General features: G+C 40.3%; 1 protein-coding gene across 2 annotated transcripts in view; it reads left to right on the forward strand.

Annotated features, from left to right (window-relative positions):
• The first annotated feature begins 4,295 nt into the window (after positions 1 to 4,295).
• Positions 4,296 to 21,877, forward strand: part of LOC122787281 (hippocampus abundant transcript 1 protein-like) — an 880,512-nt gene continuing 862,930 nt past the window's right edge. Inside the window, exon 1 of one of the 2 annotated variants that reach the window (XM_044053901.1) lies at positions 4,296 to 4,530. In XM_044053901.1, coding sequence (XP_043909836.1) covers positions 4,447 to 4,530 — 84 coding nt within the window. In that variant the 5' untranslated portion in view covers positions 4,296 to 4,446. Of the gene's footprint in view, positions 4,531 to 4,655; positions 5,038 to 21,877 lie in introns of those variants that run through there. The other variant, XM_044053902.1, reaches the window with a different exon arrangement.

Consider the following 21,877-nt stretch of genomic DNA (forward strand, 5'->3'; position numbering starts at 1 on the left):
TGATTCACCAACTTATACAGTACATATTCTGTCGGTAAGCCAGTTGGTTGCCCATCTACTGACATAAGGGTTAATCCCCAGCTGGGTGAGTTTCTTAATGAAACCTGCATGGGGGATTGTGTCCAAACCCTAGGCTAGATCATGATAGCCAGTATGCACTGCCTTATCTTCATCCATGCCTATCACACAGAATCAATGGGCTGTGACAACATCACAGATCACCTATCAGATGGCTCAGCACCCACACGGTTGAATACACACTTCAACACACCCTCCACACAGACTATGTTCCTGTAGAAAGGTGTACATCAACATGCATCCCTGTGAGTTGAGGGGACAGCACCCGATGCATTAATGTACAGACACGTCCTGACTCTCATCTCTGAGGCAGACCAACATATTATCATGGACCTTTTACTAAATGGATACTAGTAATATCCTGGCTGTGTGCAACAGACCTGTATGAGTTAATGCTACATCATGTCTGTTACATATGGTAAATGTCCTCAAAGAGGTCGCTGAGGGCATGCATGACAAAATCACTATCATATTTTTGAACTTGAGAAGCCCAAGGCATCTGACACAAATCCACACTGAGGTATTTAGCCAACACTGTCAGATGTAGCCATAAACGCCTATACCACCAAATGGAGAAACCAGTGGATCACATACATGGCATCTAAATATGCTGAAATGTGTAAAGTGAACTATATCTCAGGTCCAGTGATCAGGTCCGTACATCAGGGATGTCTGCTAGGCCCTTTCCTGTCCACTATTTAAGTCACAGACGTCACAAATGACATATACATCCTGTGTCCAAACAACAGTCTGAAGGAGTACAGATTGTGGGCAATCATTTACTCCAACTGTGATATCAGTATAATACAGACAGTATCAACACACACCACAGATTACTGTTACAGCCATAACAACACCTGCAAAGACACAAAAAGATGAGGGAATTTGTTATTTATTTATTTTACATTTGTTAACTGAGGGTGTCTGACTGAGCCGAAAAGGCCCTTTTTCAGCAGAGGTCCGGGGAGAAAAGCTCCGCATAGAAAAATTACAGATACATTTAGTTATTTAGACATGGTCAGTATACACACAAATTACAAAATACATGTTTTTACAGTGGCATGCAGCACATCAACAGTTACAGTGGAGAGGACAAACAAAAAAATATTACTTTAAAAATAAAAGTAATTAATAGATTTGTGGTGTACAGCTGAAATTTGGAACATAGGTAGAATACATGCATAGTACACAAGTACAGTACATATGTCAGGAAAAACACACAACCCAAGTATAATGTTTGGTATGTGACCCGTATCCTGGGGATATATGGTATGTGGAACATCCACCAGCATGTGGCCACATGTGTATGTGAAGGACATCCACATTACAGGCCATAGTACCCTCATAGTTCCCAGGCTTCATCACACCAATAACTGACTACAATGCACCCTTCTTCATATACTTCACTATACATCTTCCAGTGATGTGTAACTGAAATGTACCAACTTTGCCACAGTGAGCTCCCACACATCTTATTGGACATACCTAGGTATTCTTTTTGTTGCATGAACATTACTGTCTGATGGTGCGGAAATCCCATCAAGTTGTTACACCACATGCATGTGTGACATCTGTTCCAGTGATGCACACAGTACATACACAGCTGTTTGACAACATTAATGGCAATGGATACATTTGAGACAGTGTGGATTATTTAATATTCTCACTCCAGGGTTGCACTGCAGTGGGGCAAGGGCTGTATTCCATTTTCGACCAACTGAACTTCGACCAAGTGAGCTTTCAGTCAGGTGCAATGCCTGGTATCATTTTCGACTAAGTGTAATTCAACCAAATGTATGGAATCCATATATATATATATATATATATATATATATATATATACTCACTCAACACTCTGCACTGTATACACTGTCCTGTACTATGTTTGGACCATATACATATCATACCTCTCCACTGTCCAGATTTTCAAAGCATGTCCAGACTTTTGCCTTATATCTTTTTGTTCTGTTCCTTATAAAATTTATGGTTTTCTGCCATATCACTGGGATGATCTCAGGACTGATGTCACTACATAATTACATTGTCCTAAAAATTTATGCAACAGGCGTACAGCTTGAAAACTGCCCAAAGGTAAACTTATCTGCCACTGGTCAGATGCATTTTCTTTAAATGTGGGTTTCAGTGCTCTTTAAATGAATGTGAGCTTCAAGGGCAAAGTTTACTGTTAATGCCAAATTTGTTTTCACTGTGAGACTATACTGTTTTGTTTAGCAAAGGGGGGGGGGGTGCTGTGTGTAGAGGGTGTGTGGCCCGATTTGACCATGATCAGGCTCTTGTCAAGCTGACAGACCTATTTTTGGCCATCGAAGAAATCTTAAATGAAACGGCTGTATTGTACATCGAACAACACTTTTAACGTACAGGCGTGTCTTCTAAAATAGAGTCATTGAATGGTCATAGTTGGCCAACATAAAGGAAGTGCAATCTACTACTAACTTACTGGCAACTTAGCTAAAACCTGCCCTTTCCCCAATTTTGTGCGACTTCGGAAATACTGTTCATTGAGTAACGTTAGATTTAATATTTCTTCAATGGCCGAAAACAGACCCATCTATAATTGCTATGGTGATGACAGAGTCACCCTAATGAAAGGGAATCACGACTATGGTGCGATAAACTTTAGGCATATCAAACACAAGGTGCATAACATGTTACAGCAGGTTATCAGGCACTTTTTTGGCTGAAATTAGATCTATCACTTCCTACCACTCATTCAAAATCAAACTAAAATGGCACTTCTTCTTTTCTACACGTTCTCACTCACACAGTTTAAACTTACTACTGCAGCTTCAGATTACTGCTTCAACTAATTCTTAATAATTTCAGACTGATGTATAATATTTAAGTACTTTTCTGATAAAGTAAGTCCACGCTTTCCACTTTTAAATTCACATACGGATAACATATTCACTTACTTCTTTGTTTATATTTTTGTTTCTTTCTGTACAAATGACATCCTTAGCTGACGTCCCTAAGAAAGATGCAACTGATTCAGTTATCTACTTAATTAACACAATCTGATCTAAAATACACGTGTTACTATATGCGGTTTTATTCAACAAACGAAAGAAGCACTTAGCTCTCCCTTTAGTAACTGGGTACATTATTCTGCACCAAGGATTTAACATACACTTGCAAAAGCTTACCACACTGTTTCGTCATGCTATGGCATGAACTTGTCGCTGCAAAGACTGCAATCAGCAGACTTGCAGCGTCTTTAGTTGGACAAAATGCCCATCATTCACCACTGTCTGCACGTAGACTCTACTGGTACAACTGGTGTGGAACACATTTATTTAATAACTAAATATGCTCTAATCGGTAACGACAGTCCCTCTCAGCAGAACATAAACGGAGTAAAAAAATACTGGTATTTTTTGGGTGAAGCTACACCTCAGCAAAGTAAACGACAGGTGGATCTCAACAACATTGCTTTTATGTTGCATCCACTCTCTTGCCTACAGGGCAATAAAAAAGAAAAGTCTAGCTCTGACTATGCAAATGCTCCGGAACTTCAACAGGATAAGGCTATAAACAACCCACCACTCCCTACTCCTACTCGTAATTTATTTATTTTTTTCAAACTGCATTCCTTTTACCATAACAAAAGTGCGAACATACTACCAGGGAAGGTAATTTACAAAGCACCCTGCCACCTCCAGTGTCCCTGTAGGAGTGATGTAATAGCGTTATATTGAGAAACTAAGTTTTGCCTGTCAAAAGACACTGACAGTAGCGAAGAAAAGGCCTGCTAACTAACTTGGGCCCTGTAATATACCCACACGAAAGCTCCATATCGTTAAAAGATCCACATATTCAATGCTACAGTATTCTATATACAGACTGAAAAGGTGACAACGAGAGGGTCACAATACCCTCTCACCTTCCCCATAAAAATCCGCAATAATTAGCGCGCAAAACATGCATGAACAGTGCCTCCTCCCGGTTACTACAAACAGGAAGGCAGATGCTTGTACTACTAAACGTCTGCCTGGCATGAAATTGATGCCACTCCAACCCCAGTGGAGGGCGAGTTTCATTCTTTGGGTGGTCTAGGTGAGCTGACAATCTGAGCCATTTACAGCTCAGGAGCAGATGTGAGTGGCCACTCGTTCTTCCCATTAGATTTTAGGTTAAGTTTGAACGACTTGCAAGTTCCCAAATCAGGTTGCGGAAAGTCGTGTAGTGGGCGGGGCTGTAGGAGTTTCCAGGAAGAAGGTGTTTTGAGGGAGGTGGAAGGTTGGGATAGGGGATGTGACAGGAGTAGTTTCCAAATTTTTTAAAATATTTATTTTATTGTAAAATATTTGTTTTACATTTACATTTAGGGATGGGACACAGGTAACGATGACAGGGGAGAAGAAGAAAAAGAAGAGGTTAAATCGGAGTATTTTATTAGCAAAGAAAATCATCATAAAAGATGGAGGGACTGTGAGTGAATTTATTTATTTATTTAGCTGTATCTCTGTGCTCGTGTGAATCTGCAAAATACTGCGTGTAATAATTAGCAGCGGAAGGGGAAAGATTCCTAGTGACACCTGTCTTTTGGCTTTATGGGGTCTCTGGCAGCTTTCACTAGAAAGTGAGAATGATAGCTTACCATATGGTACCCAAAACTGGCGCTCCTATTTTTCCAGTGGGCCATGGGACAGCAGCAGGTTCCGGCCCGTATGGTACTGCCAGTCACTGCCCGACTGTGTCCCTCGAAGGCAGCAGATGCTGTCATTTATTCTCGTAGTTATAGTCTGTTTTCTGCCGGTGGACTTGGATTTTAGGCCGAAAGCAAGCGGCTGCTCTGACATATGGTGTTTGCACCTCATGCATAGCATTGCTTTGGAAAAGTATTCACCGGTAGTTCAACTCCTTTGCTGTGTGGTAGCTAGCTGGGGAACTGCTTGAGCACAGCCTGCAAACATCAGGTTGTGTCCAGTAAGAAAGGTATATATTTTCTATATGGGCCTTGTAGTCAGTGTGGACAGCAACTGCAGAATTTAACATTGTAACTCATATGCAAGACTGTGTATTTCATTAGGATGTCAAACAACTGCAACCATACCTCTCAAGTGTACCTCATTGCGAGGAACGTACCTCATTTGGGTTCTTAAAAAGTTCATGTTCCTCAAAGTTCCACATTGAAAGACTCTGTCACACATTCAGTGTTAGGATTTTTTTTAAGTGAAATCCATGGTAAATAGAAATTAATCATATTAATTTGTTAAAAGATATTCTTTATAAGTAAAACTAGCTTATTTTAACCATCCTATGGCCTTCCTAGTTGAAGTTGTTAGTAAGCCATTAGTATGTGTTCCACATTTTGCCCATTTGTTCCACATTATGAGGGCTAATGTTCCTCATTTTGGAGATGGAAGGTTGAGAGCTATGACTGCAACTGTATGTTGTGTTTACCAGTGTAGTTATCAAGAGAAGCTACATTTTCTTTTTGATTTAAAGCACAGATTGTGTGATTGATGCTCTAGGGTGTATTGAGAGACTACTGTAATAATTAAGTTATATTTTGCGGGCTTGTGGCTTTGGCACATTTTTAAAATAATTTATTCCAAAAGTTTTACATGCCATGGAATAACTTGCAGAAATAGTTGACATGTAGTTTGCAGAGTGTCAGATCTGCAGTGGAAGAGGATTTCTTTTGTTTTGAATTATTACAGTAACTACTTTAGCTCTTATCTAGACAGATCAGGTAGCTCTTGAAATATCAAAATTAAACATGATTCTAGTGTCTATCATTTGTATATGTTGCTACAGGCAATTTTTTTGTTATTGTGATTACATAAGTATTATTTTTTCAAGTGAATCTAAACTTCAGTCATTAACAGTTTCTGTTCTGTATGGTAACTATCTCTGACTAATGAAGCTGTTATTCTATTGCTCCCCACAGCTGATTGTCACTCCTTGGGTGCCCCTTCTCCTCATCCTGTGGGTATCCAAAATCAAATGCTTCCCCTAAATTTAGCCTGGTATGTCTTCAAGCCCAAGATTAGCAACAAGCTGTGCTCAGCATATGCTTGGTGGTGGTAGGTATTTGTACACCCTGACTTTGTTCGGTAAAGTGAAGATATGTTTTTTTTGTGACATGGTACCATTGCTTATTGTATGGCCATGCCTTCAGTCAGCACCACAGGAAGCTAAATGTGCTATATGATGACGAAGTTATATGCCTGACCTAGTCTGAAAGAGAAATGAAGTACAACAACATGTTTGAAATGCATATACGATTGTGTTTTCTGGTATTGGTCAGTATCGTAAGACTTGCTTTAGAGTGATACTCTCCAGTGATATGCTGTAATTATTTGTTTATAAGAAAATAACCCTTCAGTCTTTCTGGTTTGTAAGCACCTCCAAATCCTTTGTTACATGATTATTGTGTATGTTAAAATATATGTATATGTGTACTGCATTCCTACTAAACATTAACTCCAGAGGTCACAGTGTTTAGTGGCAGTACTGGCAAACCTTGTATGAATAGTGTGCATTGTACTAGACAGATGGGAAGGTTGAAAATTAGTATCTTTGACAAACTCAGTTTCCTTTACAGAGTATGGGAAAGAGAGTGTTTACCACACCTGCTGCAGCAGCTGTGTTGATAGAGACTGGGGAGATTGCAGCAGGCCAACAGCAGCTAGCCTGTATATTTATTTGGAGCTACTGCAGTAGATCAAACTGACAAAAAAAAAAAACAAAATGAAAATCAGTGAGACAAGATCTCAGTCCCATAAGAACGAGCATTTACCATTTGAAACTAGTAAGAACGAAACCCCCAACTGCACAGGTCACACTTCACTTGGAGCTTTTGAATGGAGATCGCAGTGCACTGAGAAGAACAGATGCTCCATTTAAACACTTGATTAACAGAAAAATTTACCCTTTTCAACGTTTTTGCAGAGGGGCAAGCCCCCATGCATCTCCCATGTGGTGCACTGTGCTCCCCACACCTCCTGCAAATTATATATACCAACTTCGAGATTGCACTACAGTGGAGGAAAAGAGTAAATTCCCTCATCCTCACTGTACCGCAGCCTCCATTTGGAAACACTGAAATAGGTACATTTTTCTGTTAAATCATGTGTTTAAATGGAGCAGCTGTTTTTCTCGGTGCACTGCGATCTCCCTTCAGAAACTCCAAGTGGTGTGTGACATGAGCAATTAGTGTTTCATTCATACTAGTTGCAAAATGGTAATTTTTCGTTCTTGTGGGATTGCAATCTTCTCGTCTCATTGATTTTAATTTCAGTTTTCTGTCAATTCGATCTGCTAAAGTAGATCCATTTATTTTGTTGTATCTCTTGGCCTGTATCATCACAGTCGCTCCTTGGTGATATAGAATGTTGGGGTAAGCTGAGAGTAATATCCAAAGACTTATAGCATGATGGCATCATATCTTGCTCCTGTAACTCTTTTCCCATTTGCTGGGAGTGATGAGTGGAATATTAAGAGCAGGTAGAAATGAATGCACTGAACTGACTTGAGATTAGGTGCCCCCCCCAAATTGTTATTGATTATCTGGAGGTATATTCATCAAAATCTATGTATGTTGACTAATACTGTGTGTTGTATACACATCTGAAGTTGTATTGATTTGGTGTAAAGTTCATTTGACTCTGAAAGGTTTTAGCATTTAAGATAAAGTGATCTACAAATGAGTTTTTTTTAATTTTTTTTGTTGCTTTATTTCACTGCACTCTGAGATCATTGTTACTATAAATTATCATGTTTTCTACAAGACTTAATGAATGTAGTGTCCATGTTGTGTCTTTCGGCTTTACCCGGTTAGGGGTCGCCACAACGGAACTCCGGTCCGCTAATGATTGGCAGTAGATTTTTACGTGCCGAGTTGCCAGCCCTGACACACAACCTTCAACGAAGGTGCGCCCATTCACACATGTCTCTTGGTACTAAATTGCTGTAGTACCTTGAATGGCATAATTGATGTTGTGGTCCTCCTAGTGGTAAAGTACTGATTTCATCTATGTATCTTAGATAAACCAAGTTTAGGTGCAATTGCTGTTATGCATTGGATTAAATAAATGATTGTTAAATTATTTGTTTTTATTGAAAGTTGTTAGCAGTTGCCTGGTTGTAGTGGCCTGTGGTATCTTAAAGTAAAAAATTTGATAGTCATAGCCAAAGCAGTGCTCTTCTCAAAAGTTAAGCATGAACTTTCCTTAGTTGTTGCATGCCTTTCCCTTTACATGAGAACCAGGCAGTTAGCAGTTAGTAAATATGCTATTTCACTATTTTCACAAGTTATAGGTCTCATTTACAGTCACATTTTGAAGCAAGCAATCTGTTTGGCAGTTAGTGAAAGAAACTCTATTATTTTTCTTGTTTGCTCTGTAAAATATTTCATATGAACTGTTGTGCTCCTCCGCCTCTTTAACTGTCTTTTCCCCTATCCTGTTGAGTCTCAACAGGCCAGGCTATGTTCTCTAAACAGACCTAGGTTTATCCTATCCTGCTCATGAAGTCCCCTTTTCAAACATTTATTTTTCTAGGCATAAAATTTGAAATAAAAAAAAAAAAAGCTGTGGACCATGAAGCAGATAAGCATACAAAGTGAGAAGTTATCTTCTCTGTGATAACATCTTTGTGAGGAAACTAGACTTGTTTTCCTAAATTTAATGCTTGGAATAACTGTGAGTTGTTTGTCGATTGTGGTGTGTGGTGAACTATTTCTCCTGGGAAAGGTCAAGAAAGAGCATTTGTCTCAACAGAGGCCTGTTAGTTTACTAAAACCTACATATTTAGAAAATAGAAAATGGCAACGAGACGTTGAAGTGGCAGTCTAATGCCTTATTTCTTACGAATACTTTGCAGTTGAAAATTTATAAAGTTTATATTTTTCAGAATGAATGCTATTCAAAGTTATTTGCATGTGCTAAAATTTTCAATTTATAGTGGGAGGTTCTTTAGCATAAGAAGGTTGTATTTTTATTATTTAATGGTTCAACCTAGCTGTTGCACCTTTTTAAAAATTAACAATCTTGTCTGAAGTATATTCAATTAGTTTTTAGCCCACTCTGGCTCTGAGATCATCCTTCTTGTTTGCTAACTGTAGTACTGTTGTGGAAGTTTTGCTGGTAGCTAGACAATGGCACTAATTTTAAGACAGTACTGCTGATCAGGGTTTGTATCATTTGTTAATTGACTCTGTGGTGTAGAGTGATGAAGCCTTGGCTACAACCTAGATGAGTTGGTTGTAGGTAGAGGTCTGGCAGCTGGAAGAGCTGAAATTAGGTGGAGGAGAAGAATGATAAAGCCTCCTTGTCTTTGTCACGGTTGGGGGTAAGGTGCACATGAAGTCACATTTCTTGGCAAAGACCAGAATGGCTGACAAGGTGACAGTCGGCTCAAAAAGGGGCAACTTGTTAGAATGTCATACAACTGAAGAAGGGTGGGGCATACAGCAAGAGAAAGAAACTGATTTTCAAGAACAAGAGGGAACTGACTAAGCAGAGGAAGAAATCCCTCTCTAGCTTAAACAAGCAAATTGGAGAGCTTGTCAAGTCCTCCAAAGCTAAACACAAAACAAAAATAGCCTCTTAGCTAAGGATTATCATAAGGCATTCTTTAACTACATCCAAAATCTAAAAGGGAATACCCAGCTATGTTGTGAACTGGTTGTTGTTGGCACCACCCATACTCCTCTGGAGGTAATAGCCAACCTGCTAACTGACAGATTTGGAGCAAACTTCACCCTCCTGTACCCTCTAGTCATCTCCTAAAGTATACCTGCCACCATTCCTCAGCCTATTATCTCAAGAGAGCAGGTCATCTCGGTGCTCCCAAGGCCAAAAACATGGTATCAATGGGACCAGACAACTTCCAAAGTTGCCTTTTAAATGACTTAAAACATGAACTAGCAGACCCACTTGGATCTCTGTTTAAACACATCCTGCAACCTGGCTGTATTCAAGCAAAATGGAGGACAGCAACAGAAATCCCTCTACACAAACTGTGACTATCAACCAACCCTGGGAATTAAAGGCCCATAAGCTTGACTAGCCTCATCTGCAAGGCCATTGTAAGAATCATTATGGGCATAGTTAGTCTTCAGACCCAATGCAGTTTGGATTTGTTAAAGGGAGGTCGTGCCTATTAAACCTGGTTGATTTCCTCAAGAAAGTCACCAAGGGCCTAGACAAGGTAGAGAGAGTGTATCCTGCCTATCTTGACCTAGCCAAGGCATTTGACACAATCCCCCGCTCAGGTCTTATTTTGAAACTCTCCCATTTGGGAATTAACTTCTACATTACTAGATGGGTAGCCAATTGGCTCATTGACAGAGCACATATTTGTCAAAGTGGGTGACTTTACCTCTGGCAAAAGACTACTCACCAGTGGCGTACCACAGGGTTTTATGCTGGGCCCATTACTATTCGGAATTTATTTCTCAGAAGTCCAAGCAAACTTGGACGGCCTGTGGCTTACCAAGTTCGCTAACCATTGCAAATTGGGAGCAATCATTGAGTCCCCCAATGATGTTAATGTACTGCATACAAAGTTAATGAAGACAAATGTTTGGTATCAAAGCCACAGATTAAAGCTAAATGCGTTCAGTTTCCCTTTGGGAAAACTGACATCCCTGATAATTACATTATAGACAGCATCCCCTAAATGTATACTCAGTGATACGTGATCAGGGTACTCAGGTTGATAGGAACCTGAGCTTTGACTGCTACGCATCCACACTTCCACAGTAGTAATGAAATCTTTCTGTGTGACATATCTTATAAGTAAAGGCATCATATCTAGATCTACGGATGTTGTAATTCCATTATACTCGGCCCTCATCAGACCAGTAATTGAGTATAGTGTTCCCTTTTGTATGTATTTCATGAGACACTTGCAGCAGTTGGAGAGACAACAGATATTTCTCAACAAGAAACTACAAGGTACACAAAACAAGAGTTATGCGGAAAGACTGAAAGGTCTGTCGTTATATTCCGTCTCCTACAGGTTGCTAAGGGGTGATTTGTGCCTGGCTTACAGGGCAGTCTCTGACTTGGCCTGATGGAAATGCTATACATTTGTAAATCAAACTGCACAATGGTCACTTGTTCCAGGGATTTTAACCTAGCCTGTGACATGAGGTCATGCTGGAGAGATGGATACATGTCCCAGAGACTGCTAATTTTCTGGAACAAGCTTCTGATGCACATAAAATGGAGCCCTTCCCTGACCCTCTTTAAACACAATCTAGATCAATGGAGGGGTGAATATATTCACTCCTTGGGTGGCACCCATGTCTCTCCTGGACAGAGGAAGTTGGTATTAACTACCATAGACCCTGTAAGTCTGCAAATTTCACTTACCCAACCACCGATAGTTAGGACAGCTCAGGATAAATATGGCTAGGCTTGTAAGGGCTCTAGGGTCATTAGCCTAGTAACCTCTATGAACCTATGAACACAACCATTGCACATCCTCACCTGACTTGTAACTTGGCATGCTGGAGCAGTATTAGAGAGCCATTCACTTACAAGCACTATAAGTTGCCAACAAGCAGCAGTGTGATGACCCATGCACTTCTCACCCTTCCCCTCTAGTGAAGGTATCCGTAGTCCACATAGCCGAAAGGCTGATATCTTTTGTAGAGATAGGGGCTGCCCCAGATTTGCTATGGTCCTTATATTGGTTATGATAATGGGAAATGAAGGGGGTTTGATGTCATTGGTGGTTGACTGTGCAAGTTATGGCAGCTTGAATTCCTCTATCCACATTTAAAAAAATATATTTTTAATGTTGTTAAATCGTTTATGGTGGTTGGACTTAAAAGTAAGAGTTTTGACGAATCAGAATTATTATATTTTGTTTATTGCTTCAGTATTATTTCATGTAAAAATGATAATCTTCAGTTTGACATCACAATCCTTCTGCAGAAATTTGCTGGTGGTCTACATGAAGAACCCACTAAAGGGATGATGTCAGTGGGAAGCTTTAGACAAGAAGTGAGAATGTTATCACCACTAAAGTAACTAGGTGTTAAAAGAATAATAAGTGGAAGTTTAATACAAGAAATTATGGAGTGCATATACAGTAATATCCGTGTTTCAGTGTAACAGAACAGTAATATCAAAGCTGTGTTTCTTGCAGTGTCATGAGTGCAGCCTAAAGTAATGTAAAATGGAAGTTTGGCAGCAGAGAACAATTTAACGTGTGTTTTTTAATTTTGTTTTTCATAGATTTGCAAGGCTGTGTATTATATTTTTTGCATTGCGTATATATGCATTTAGGAGGTCTTGTAGAAGAGTAGATTTTTCAGTGTAAGTGAGGGTGGAAAATAAACTTCGGCTGTAAAGAAGAATTTAAAGTATTTTACATGGTAGCTGTATTATTTATTGTACCATAGTTTACAAAGTCGTACACTAGATTTGTTGAGTACATGCATACCATGTACACAGAGCATTGTTTATGGATTTTGTAGGGTTCACAGATGTTTTTTTTCATTTTTTTATAACTAGAAGCAAGTATGAAGTGTAAAAAGTCAGAAGGGCAATTTAGTAGGACCCTGATGGACCTGCTTAAGGCAGGGCAGGCAGAGCATGTAAACCACAGACTAGGCTGACTGTGCCTCTTTATTTTCGTGTGTAATGAATTACCCAAATTGGGCTGTTTCAAGATCTGGCTTTACTACTTGGTAGTATGAGGTGGATAACTTGCTCCTAGTTATTTAGACCATATTCTGGTCTCTCTTTTGTGTTTACCCAGTACATTGTACATCTGAGCTTTTTCAGGATTACTTTACAGTTGAAAACACAGTGTGCTTTGTGCTGGCCTTTGATGTATTCTGCTTATGTTGTTGCTGTCTTTCGGCTTTTCCCGGTTAGGGGTCGCCACAGCGAAACTCCGGTCCGCTAATGATTGGCAGTAGATTTTCATGAACGTGGAGGTGCCAGCTCGACGTTCAACCTTGAACGAAGGCACGCCCATTTACGCATGTCTTTCCAATGCCCACCCAACCGCGGGGAGGACATGCAGACTCCACACACAATGCACTCCCCACACTCCAGTCGAGAATCGAACGGGGGAACGTCTTGCTGTGAGGCAGCAACGCTACCGCTGCACCACTGCGGTTTCTGCTTATACTTTTTCTAATAGACAATTGTCATTTTTAGCAGTGAGTGGTGGTAAAGCCTTCTGCCACATAGTGAGTACTTTTTTGGATTATTCCAGGTAGTTTGTGGAAATGCCCTGCTAGTTTACTGGGTGGGGCTGTAGAGTTTCAGGATATAACCTTGTTACACAAGACTAATATGGTAAATGGTAGGTTAATTTAATTAGCTTTTTGTATGCATGATCAAATATTTTTCTTAAGCACAGAAAATGATAGGCTGTATGTAGATTGATGAGCAATTCAGCTCATGAAATAACTATATATTTTAAATTTTATGGGCATTCCCAATAACAGTAGTATAATTGAAGCCAACTTTAAATGTATTTAGCTGATTCTGAACAATGGTTATAAGCAGTGTACTGGAATTGGTAAAACTGGAAACCAGGATTCATTACTTGGTGTTGATTTAACTTGTTTATCAATTTTTGTTTATTTTTTTTTACCTAGTTAAGTATGCTGGTTCCAAACCATTTTCAGCCATTACATGGGCCAGTTGAAAAATTTAATGACTAAAACGGACTCAGAATATAAACAAGAAAAAAAAAACAAGTACTGTAAACAGCAGATTATAAGTGTCAGTAATGCATATTAACAATGTAAATTACTGCAGCTTCATGTGGTATGCACATTTAATATATTAACCTTATAGCCTGTGAGGGCATGGTCCTATGGGGATATTAGCTTCTATAAAGTCTAATGCAGAAGGAGGTATTGCAATGAAAATTCCCATAACTTGTAGTAGTGGTACACCTTGTACTTGGTCCGGGACTTATTCGAAATAAGTGATACATTATTTGGGTGTTGGAAGTTTTCCCTTATGCTTAGTCCTGAGCTAAACAAATTGCTTGTTCTTTGCCTTAGAATATGTAAAATATAAAGATGAAGCAAAATTTAATTCTGTACAATACTTAAATGGTGAAAGTAATAGATTTGGAAATTAAGACCGAAGTAAAGTTAAACTATGCACATAATCTATGTCTGTACATTAACGTACATTTGGAGTAGCTAAGCTGAATCCCTTAGTAGGGCTATTGTTGTTATGTCTTTTATAAATATCCACTGAAGAAAGGTTAATATGATTTCTGACTATCTGGCATGCCTGAAGGAATTGTTTGTATTCACTTTTTAGGTGAAACTTTAGATAATCAATGACATGATAAAAATTAAAGAAAAAACTAAGGTTTATGGGAGTGGCATTCCAACAGGCAGGTGGTGCCTTTTTTTATAAAGCCTTTTTCCAGTAGTAGCCAGTTTGTGCGTGTTCCCCCTCTATGAAAACGAGATTGCTCTCTCTCTCCCATAATCTGCTTCTAAGGGGGTGGGGTGTGGGGAGACGGTGCATTTTGTATTGTAATTTGTAGGTAAGGGTATTAAGGCTCTAAATGACACTAACAGCTAGTGACATTTGGAGGGAGCAAAAGAGTGGTGTTCCTTATTGTTTGGGAGAGGAATAAATGTGAGAATTTTATTTTCTGTGACTTGGAGCTAAGTTTCAAGGAGAGTGTACAGAAATGATGGGCAGTGCATATTCTCACCTGGGTAATAGTGCCAGTTACTGCCGTAGCTCATTTACTTTCTACTATAAGTAGTCAAGAGTATTTTGTAAGAAACCTTTAGCTGAGTCAAAACTTTGTTGATTATTTTATTTATTTATTTATGGGGAGCAAATGAATGATTTGGTTCAGTTGTAATTCTTAAATTTCTGGGATATAGTTACTTGTAAAGCATACTGCGGTGGTGGTGCTGCAGTAGCGTTGTCACCTCACAGTAAGACGTTGTCCTGTTTGATTCTCAGCTAGAGCGTCTTCTGTGTGGAGACGTGCGTACCTTCGTTGAAGGTTGTGCATCAGGGCTGGCAAACTCTGCATGTAAAAAATCTACTGTCAATCATTAGCGGACCGGAGTTCCGCTGTGGCGACCCCTAACCGGGAAAAGCCGAAAGACACAAAGTTACTTGTAAGGTAGATCTAATGGGGTCACAGACAGTAGTGATGATTACATTCTTAAAATTTTGAGGTGCACTAAATGGCATTATATTAGCTTTTGCTGTATAAATTGTTTATTTTCCATGAGCTAATTCCATAGTACTTTGAAGTCCTCCTGTAATACCTTGGAGATGGATTGTAAGTTTTTTTTTTTCATATTTGGTAAAAATGAGAAGACAAAGTGCGCATAATTGTGAACTCTGATGAACTTCAGCGGATATAGACTTTGTATTTGTTTGGGTTTCTGACCCATTACTCTAAATATTCAAGCTGATTAATAAATTCTAAACAATACTTTGTTTGTTAGTGAAACCAGAGGAAGATACTGCAGTGGTGGTGCTGCGGTAGCGTTGTCGCCTCACAATAAGACGTTGTCCTGTTCGATTCTCGGCTAGAGCGTCTTCTGTGTGGAGACGTGCGTGAATGGGTGTACCTTCGTTGAAGGTTGTGCGTCAGGGCTGGCAACTTGGCACGTAAAAATCTACTGCCAATCATTAGCGGACCGGAGTTCCACTGTGGCGACCCGTAACCGGGAAAAGCCGAAAGACACAACAAGTCTGGTAGGGTGCAGTGTCTCAAAAGCACGTTTCATATCATAAAACCAAATCACAAGGTACTACTTGAACATGGAAAATGTGCAGTAATATACCATGAAGCCATGGTGTATTACCACATGCTTTCCCTGTTTGACTGGTACCCTGCATTTAGATATTGTGGTTAAGTTAAATTTGGTACCAGGGCAGCTTTGTTTTTTAAATGTTTCATATCATACACAATTGATTCCATAACCAGCCTATTGTCCATATTATTATAAATTTGGTTGACTGGAGAGTATGTAGTGGTGAGCATACTGTACTTTGGACAAGCCAGTCCTCTTTGTCTGTTAAGATATCATATTTAATAATGTAATCTAGATCTTGATTGTAAATTATTCTTTCTATGTTTTTAGCTAGTGGTCAGAGATTTGTGATGGGTAAAAAGTCCACTGCAGTGAAAGGAGCAGGGATTGTAGATAGTGGAACAACCAGTTCATTCTTAAAGCTGTGTGGGTCAATATTAAGTTTAAGGATATACAGTAAACAAGTGATGCAATAAGAATTTATAAAGTTTAGGAGCAGAGATTGTGTGAAATTCATGATTAATAAGTGCAGTCATCATACATTTCGACCTCTTAGCCCAAGAAATCTGGACAAAGCCTGACATAATGAGGGGACAAAGGATCAAAAATGGGGACAGATTTTAAATGTTGCTCTTATAAACTTAGAAAGTAGCTAGAATAAAAGGGTTTGTGTTAAAATGTATTTACTAAAGGATATGACGTCTGAAACTCAAATGTATGTCATTATTTAGTGACTTCATTCCTCAGCTCATCCCAGTGATTTCCCAGAAAACCACAAATTTTATGAGGAACAGGCTGAAAATTTGAGGGAAAAATCTGGACATTCTGCGAAAATCTGGGCAGTTGAGAGGTATGGCAGTCATGTTTGTATAAAACACTTTGGACTTGTGAAAAAATGAAGTAGAATGAGGGTTTTGCAGATACTTAAGTGGGAAGTAGTCAGCTGTGTTAAGCATGTGTGATATGTTAGTGAATGGGGAAGCAGCAAATACTAAGACTGAGGCAGAGAGTTTCTAATAAAATTGTGTTATTAGTTAGCTGAGTAAATGAATTATTTCCAAAATATGTATAATGCATGTGTGTGCATATAGATATATGTATGTGATATATGTATGGTACTTGCGTATTATCGCAACCAGATTTATAAGACAAACAGCGGCTGTGTTCTGATCATTTATCGAGCTGAAAAATGTTGGCAGACTGTGTTCTGAAGTGTGTGTGTCACTGAAGTGTGTGATGTCTTTCAGAGGTTTCCGGTGGTTGAGTGAAATTGCTGAAGAGCAGGTGACAGGACGACTGCAAGACATAAAGAGCGCTCCTCTTGCACAAAGCAAGCCCCATGACAGTGGCTGCTGTACAGCTAATGTTTAACACCCCCCTTGCCAGACCAAACAGATTACTGTTTTTCATGTTGCGAGTATCTGTTACAGCTGTAAAACAACTGTCTGGCACCTTGTACACTTTCACATTCATCCCTTGAGCTACCAAATAACACCAATTAACTAAATCGCAAAACTTGCACTCCTTTAAACTACTACTGAGTGTAGTGCGTTAACAATGGTATTACAGGAAATTAGACCCAGTGCTAAAGTAATCCTGCTATAGACATTATTATTTTGTTGAGCAGAGCTCGGCAGATGTATTTCAAAATAACGGCCGTACAGCCAAAAAAACATAAGTTGACATTAAAGCAGTCAATTGAGTATATAACGAGAATCATTAACTGTATTTTTTAAAAACAGTTTGTTGAAACAGCCGCTCGAAATGCATTACTCGCAATTATATCAATCTAACAAAGTGCAGTGGTGGAAGGCACGAAGGGCTTTACCATTCCCATCCCAAAAAAGTGTGACCTGTGCAACACGGGATAGTCACACTTAGATGGTGGTCAAAAGAGTAGTTGCTGTCAACCTTTGTTCCCAGGTCTCTTTTATAAAGTGCAAGTGTTCAGTGGACTACCAATCGATGTGGCAATTCACGGGAACCAGGTTTTTCCCAAAGGGGATAATGGCACATATTTTGGCATTGAGCTTAAGGCCATGGTTCTGACACCAGTTGTTGGTCTCAGTGAGGCCTTTCTGTCTTGGAGTCAGCTGCTTTCACACTGTGAGTTCTATCTGTGAGCCAGTTTGCAGCCCACCTAGTGATACAGGGGGTTGATGTCTAGCTTAGTGAGTTTTTCTATGATTTCTGAGTGGGGAATGGTGACAAAGGCCTTGGCCAGATCAAGGTAAACTGTATGAACCACCTTGTCTTCATCCACAGCTCTGGTGACTGACTCAAAGAAGTTGACCAGGTTGAGCTGGCATGATCTACCCTTCACAAAACCAAACCGTGTGGGATCCAGAGTTTGGAGATTCCCTATATCCTTGTTTATTAGGTCCATGATGATGCGTTCCATAGCTTTGCATATCAGACTCGTCAGACTAATGGGGCGATAGTTCCCAGGGTCTGTAGTCGGTCCTCCTTTGTGGAGAGGGATGACTGTAGCAGTGCACCATTTGGTAGGGACAAAGTCTGAGGCGAGGCTGTGATTGAACAGGGCACACAGGTGAGGTGCCAGTTCACTTTGTAGTTCATGTAGAACACAGCCAGGGATATTGTCAGGTCCCATAGAAGCTGTATTCTTGGCCTTGGACGGCGATGTTTTAACCTGGCAGCAATAATACTGTGTGCTTAGCAATCTACTGGTATTGTGATTGGTCCTTTGGTGGGGGAGAGAGGGGTAAAGTTGGCACTGAATCTGTCGGACAGTATATTGGCAATATCTGTTGGCTCTGTATAAGAGGTGTCATTGTGCAGTAGCTCAGAGCAAGTCTGGTTATTGCCGTGGAGATTCTTTAATTAACTATAGAAGGCCTTGTGGTATTCTTTACTATCTGCTGCAATTCTGTTTTCATAGCTAGCTTTAGAGGATTTGGTGAGGGATCTCAACTTTTTGTTGAGGCTGATAAGGGAGTGTTTCCAGTCTTGGGACTTTACCTTATTCCGCATCAGTTTCCTCCTTCTGTTGTAGAGATTGTTTATGGCAGGGGGCCACCAGATTGGCTTCCTTTTTTTGGAAGAGAGCGTCTTGGTTCTATTGGGTATGGTGAGCTCTATGCATTTGTGTACGTATTCATACAGTGCATTGGTATATGATTCGGCAGTCATGCAGCTATTCTCCATTTGCATGAGTGCCATAAAGTTAGCCACCACTGTTTTTAGGAGGCCAAATTTAGTTTTGGAGAAGTCTTTCATGGTGGTACCTTTGTGGGGGTGAGAGGGATGTGGATTTCAAAGGTGATTTTAGTCTGTGGTCGGATCTAACCAGGGAGGAGTTGACTATTGGCATAGAGCAGTGGTCACCCATGTTAATAATGACCAGGTCAAGGATTTTGCTACCTCTAGTGGGGGTAAGAACGAGCTGGTCCAGGGCATTGGAATTAATGAATTCCAGGAAATGTTGGGTAAGTATATTAGTACATGAGTGGTTTTCCCAGTTAATGGAGGGGTAGTTGAAGTCGCCCAGTATGAGTGTGTTAGGTTGGACCCTAATATTCTCCAGGGTGCTTAGGAATGTGGAGTGTGAGTCTTGGGACATGGTTGGGGACCTTTACCAGGTTACGACCTGAATCGCTGTCTTACCCAATGTTAGCTGCACCTGAAGTATCTTTGTGTTATGTTGGGCTACCATTCTGGAGGTGTGCGCATCCTTTATGAATATGGAAACACCACCGCCTTTGGAGCTTCGGTCCAAGTTCTGGGGCCAAAAGTTGTGGAATGACTTATAGCTTGGTAGTGCAGGGGTGCTTTCTGCTGCATTGAACCAGGTCTCTGTTACAACATAAATGTCAATGTTCTCCATTTTAAGGAGTGCTTCGAGCAACTGCATTTTGAGATTTAGACTTCTAGTATTCAGCAGCATGACCCTCAGATTGCATTTGTTTGTAGCTGTTATGGTGGTAATTTGGTCTTTGTCACACCGCCTAAAAAAGGCACTATAGGGGTGGCAAGAACCTTGTCCAGTATCCAGAAGCCCAGGAGTGACAGATGCCGGTCATCTCTGGCAAAGCATCGAGGTCTGTCAATCATGTCATCCCAGGCAGACAAGTACTGGATCCCCTTAGAATGACACCAGAAACTTGGCCAATTGTTGAAATCAGTCATTTTCTGCTTGTGCTGTGGTATCATTCTGGGTGATTGTAGGAGGCTGCTCAGGGCTAGGGTCATACCCGCCTGGGCTACATAATCCGAGAGCGCCTCCATGTTTCTTTTCATGTTTCTTTTCATGTAGTCCAGGGAGGTACATCTCAGGTCATTCACACCCACATGCACAATGACGGAGTCATATTTGTACCTGTTGTTGAGGGACCTGAGTGCGTGTGTTATGTGGTGGATCCTGGCATCTGACAGGCAGCTGACTTTTACTTTCTCCTTATTCAACCTAGTGAGTGGGACATCCAGTATGCCTCACTATTGAGTCACCTATGACTAGTGTGTTGGGCATGCTGTTTTGCCATAGGGGATTTGGTTGAGTGGCACACTGTTTAGGAGAGTTGTGGTGGTCCAGTGCACTTCTTCCTTGGAGGTCTTTGCTGTTTGGGTAGATTTTTATTGAGAGCCTCCGCGAAAGTGTGTGTGTGGTTTGTGTTTGTGTTTTTATGTGAAGGCAGTGCAGGTGTGTATTCCATGTGGTGTGGTGATAGTGTTGACCTTCTCCTCTTGGCCAGCTATTCCCTGTCTTGGCTGGAGGGTGCGTGGCTTCCAGTTTGGATATATAAGTGCATGTCTTGCAAGCCTGAGTGTTGAGAGATAAGAGGAAAGGTTTGTCAGTGTACATGAGGCAGTTGTTACATTGCCTCAGGATGCCCAGGTTCACCAGGGTAATAGGAGAAAGCACAGGGAACTGACCTTTAGACATGCCTGGAGGGGTGGGCATTAATAATATGTACTGGAGCCGTTTCCTTGTATAACGTTTAGTGCTGGTAGCACTTTTGTGTGCTACAGTAATTGCTACAAGAAGTCTGGTAAAGTGCTAGACTAATAAGCTAGTAAAAGTGCAGGAGAAGAGAGAACTAGCATATCTAAGGGAAACATTGAAGAGCAGACTTTTTGGCACCGCTCAGAAGTTTATAAACAGTCCTGGATACAGCAAGTCTGTATCTGGACTAGACTAGTTACAGGAAAGGTGGGAAACGAGCACAAACGCAGGCTTTTTAAACCAGAAAGTTGAAAGAGATGGAAAAACTGCCCAAACAGCCAATAAACTACAATTTCTGGGCCAAAAACTACCTGTTGTGGTAGATAGGTTACCTAGTGCTTACCACTCCCACTGATGAGCTAGAAGGCTTCCCTCCAACACAGAAAGGGTTGGGGGGCTCAGAAGCTTACAAATTGTTCTGAATACAGCAAATCTGTATCTGGACTAGACTAGTTACAAGAAAGGCGGGAAAGGAGAACAAATGCGAGATGGAAAAACTACCCAACCGGCCAATAAACTACAATTTCTGGGCCAGAAACCACTCCTCTTGTGGTAGGTAGGCTTACCACTCCCACCGATAAGCTAGAATATATACACACACATAGACGTACACACATGCTTACATGTGTGTGTGTGTGTGTGTGTGTGTGTGTATATGTACATAAATTATATATACACACGTATGTAAATATGTATGTGTATATGTAATATACACCAATGAATTTTTTTATGTTGTCAAACCTAATGTAGTTTTGATTTTTGGGATCCCAAACTTCACAAAAAAATTGATACCCCCCCCCCCCCCCTTTAGACCCATAGTAGCTGCTACTGAGTTTAAAACTTTCCCAGTGGCTGTATTTATAGAAAAATCCCTAAAGTTTATTACAGATATGAAAATGCACATGTTGAAAGACTCTGGAGATTTTCTGGGGAGACTTGCACCAGAATTAGTTACAGCTTCTGTGGGATTTTTAACAATTGATGTTCTTGATTTTTTTTCTCTATTCGTTTAGAAGAAGGTTTAGAACTTTTTCACGAAAGCCTCTGCACTTTCAAAATTTTAAAGGGTCAGGAAGTGA

The sequence above is a fragment of the Protopterus annectens genome, chromosome 13.part0 (genome assembly GCF_019279795.1).
Source record: "Protopterus annectens isolate FY-2018-M chromosome 13.part0, PAN1.0, whole genome shotgun sequence".
Taxonomy (NCBI): Eukaryota; Metazoa; Chordata; order Ceratodontiformes; family Protopteridae; genus Protopterus; species Protopterus annectens.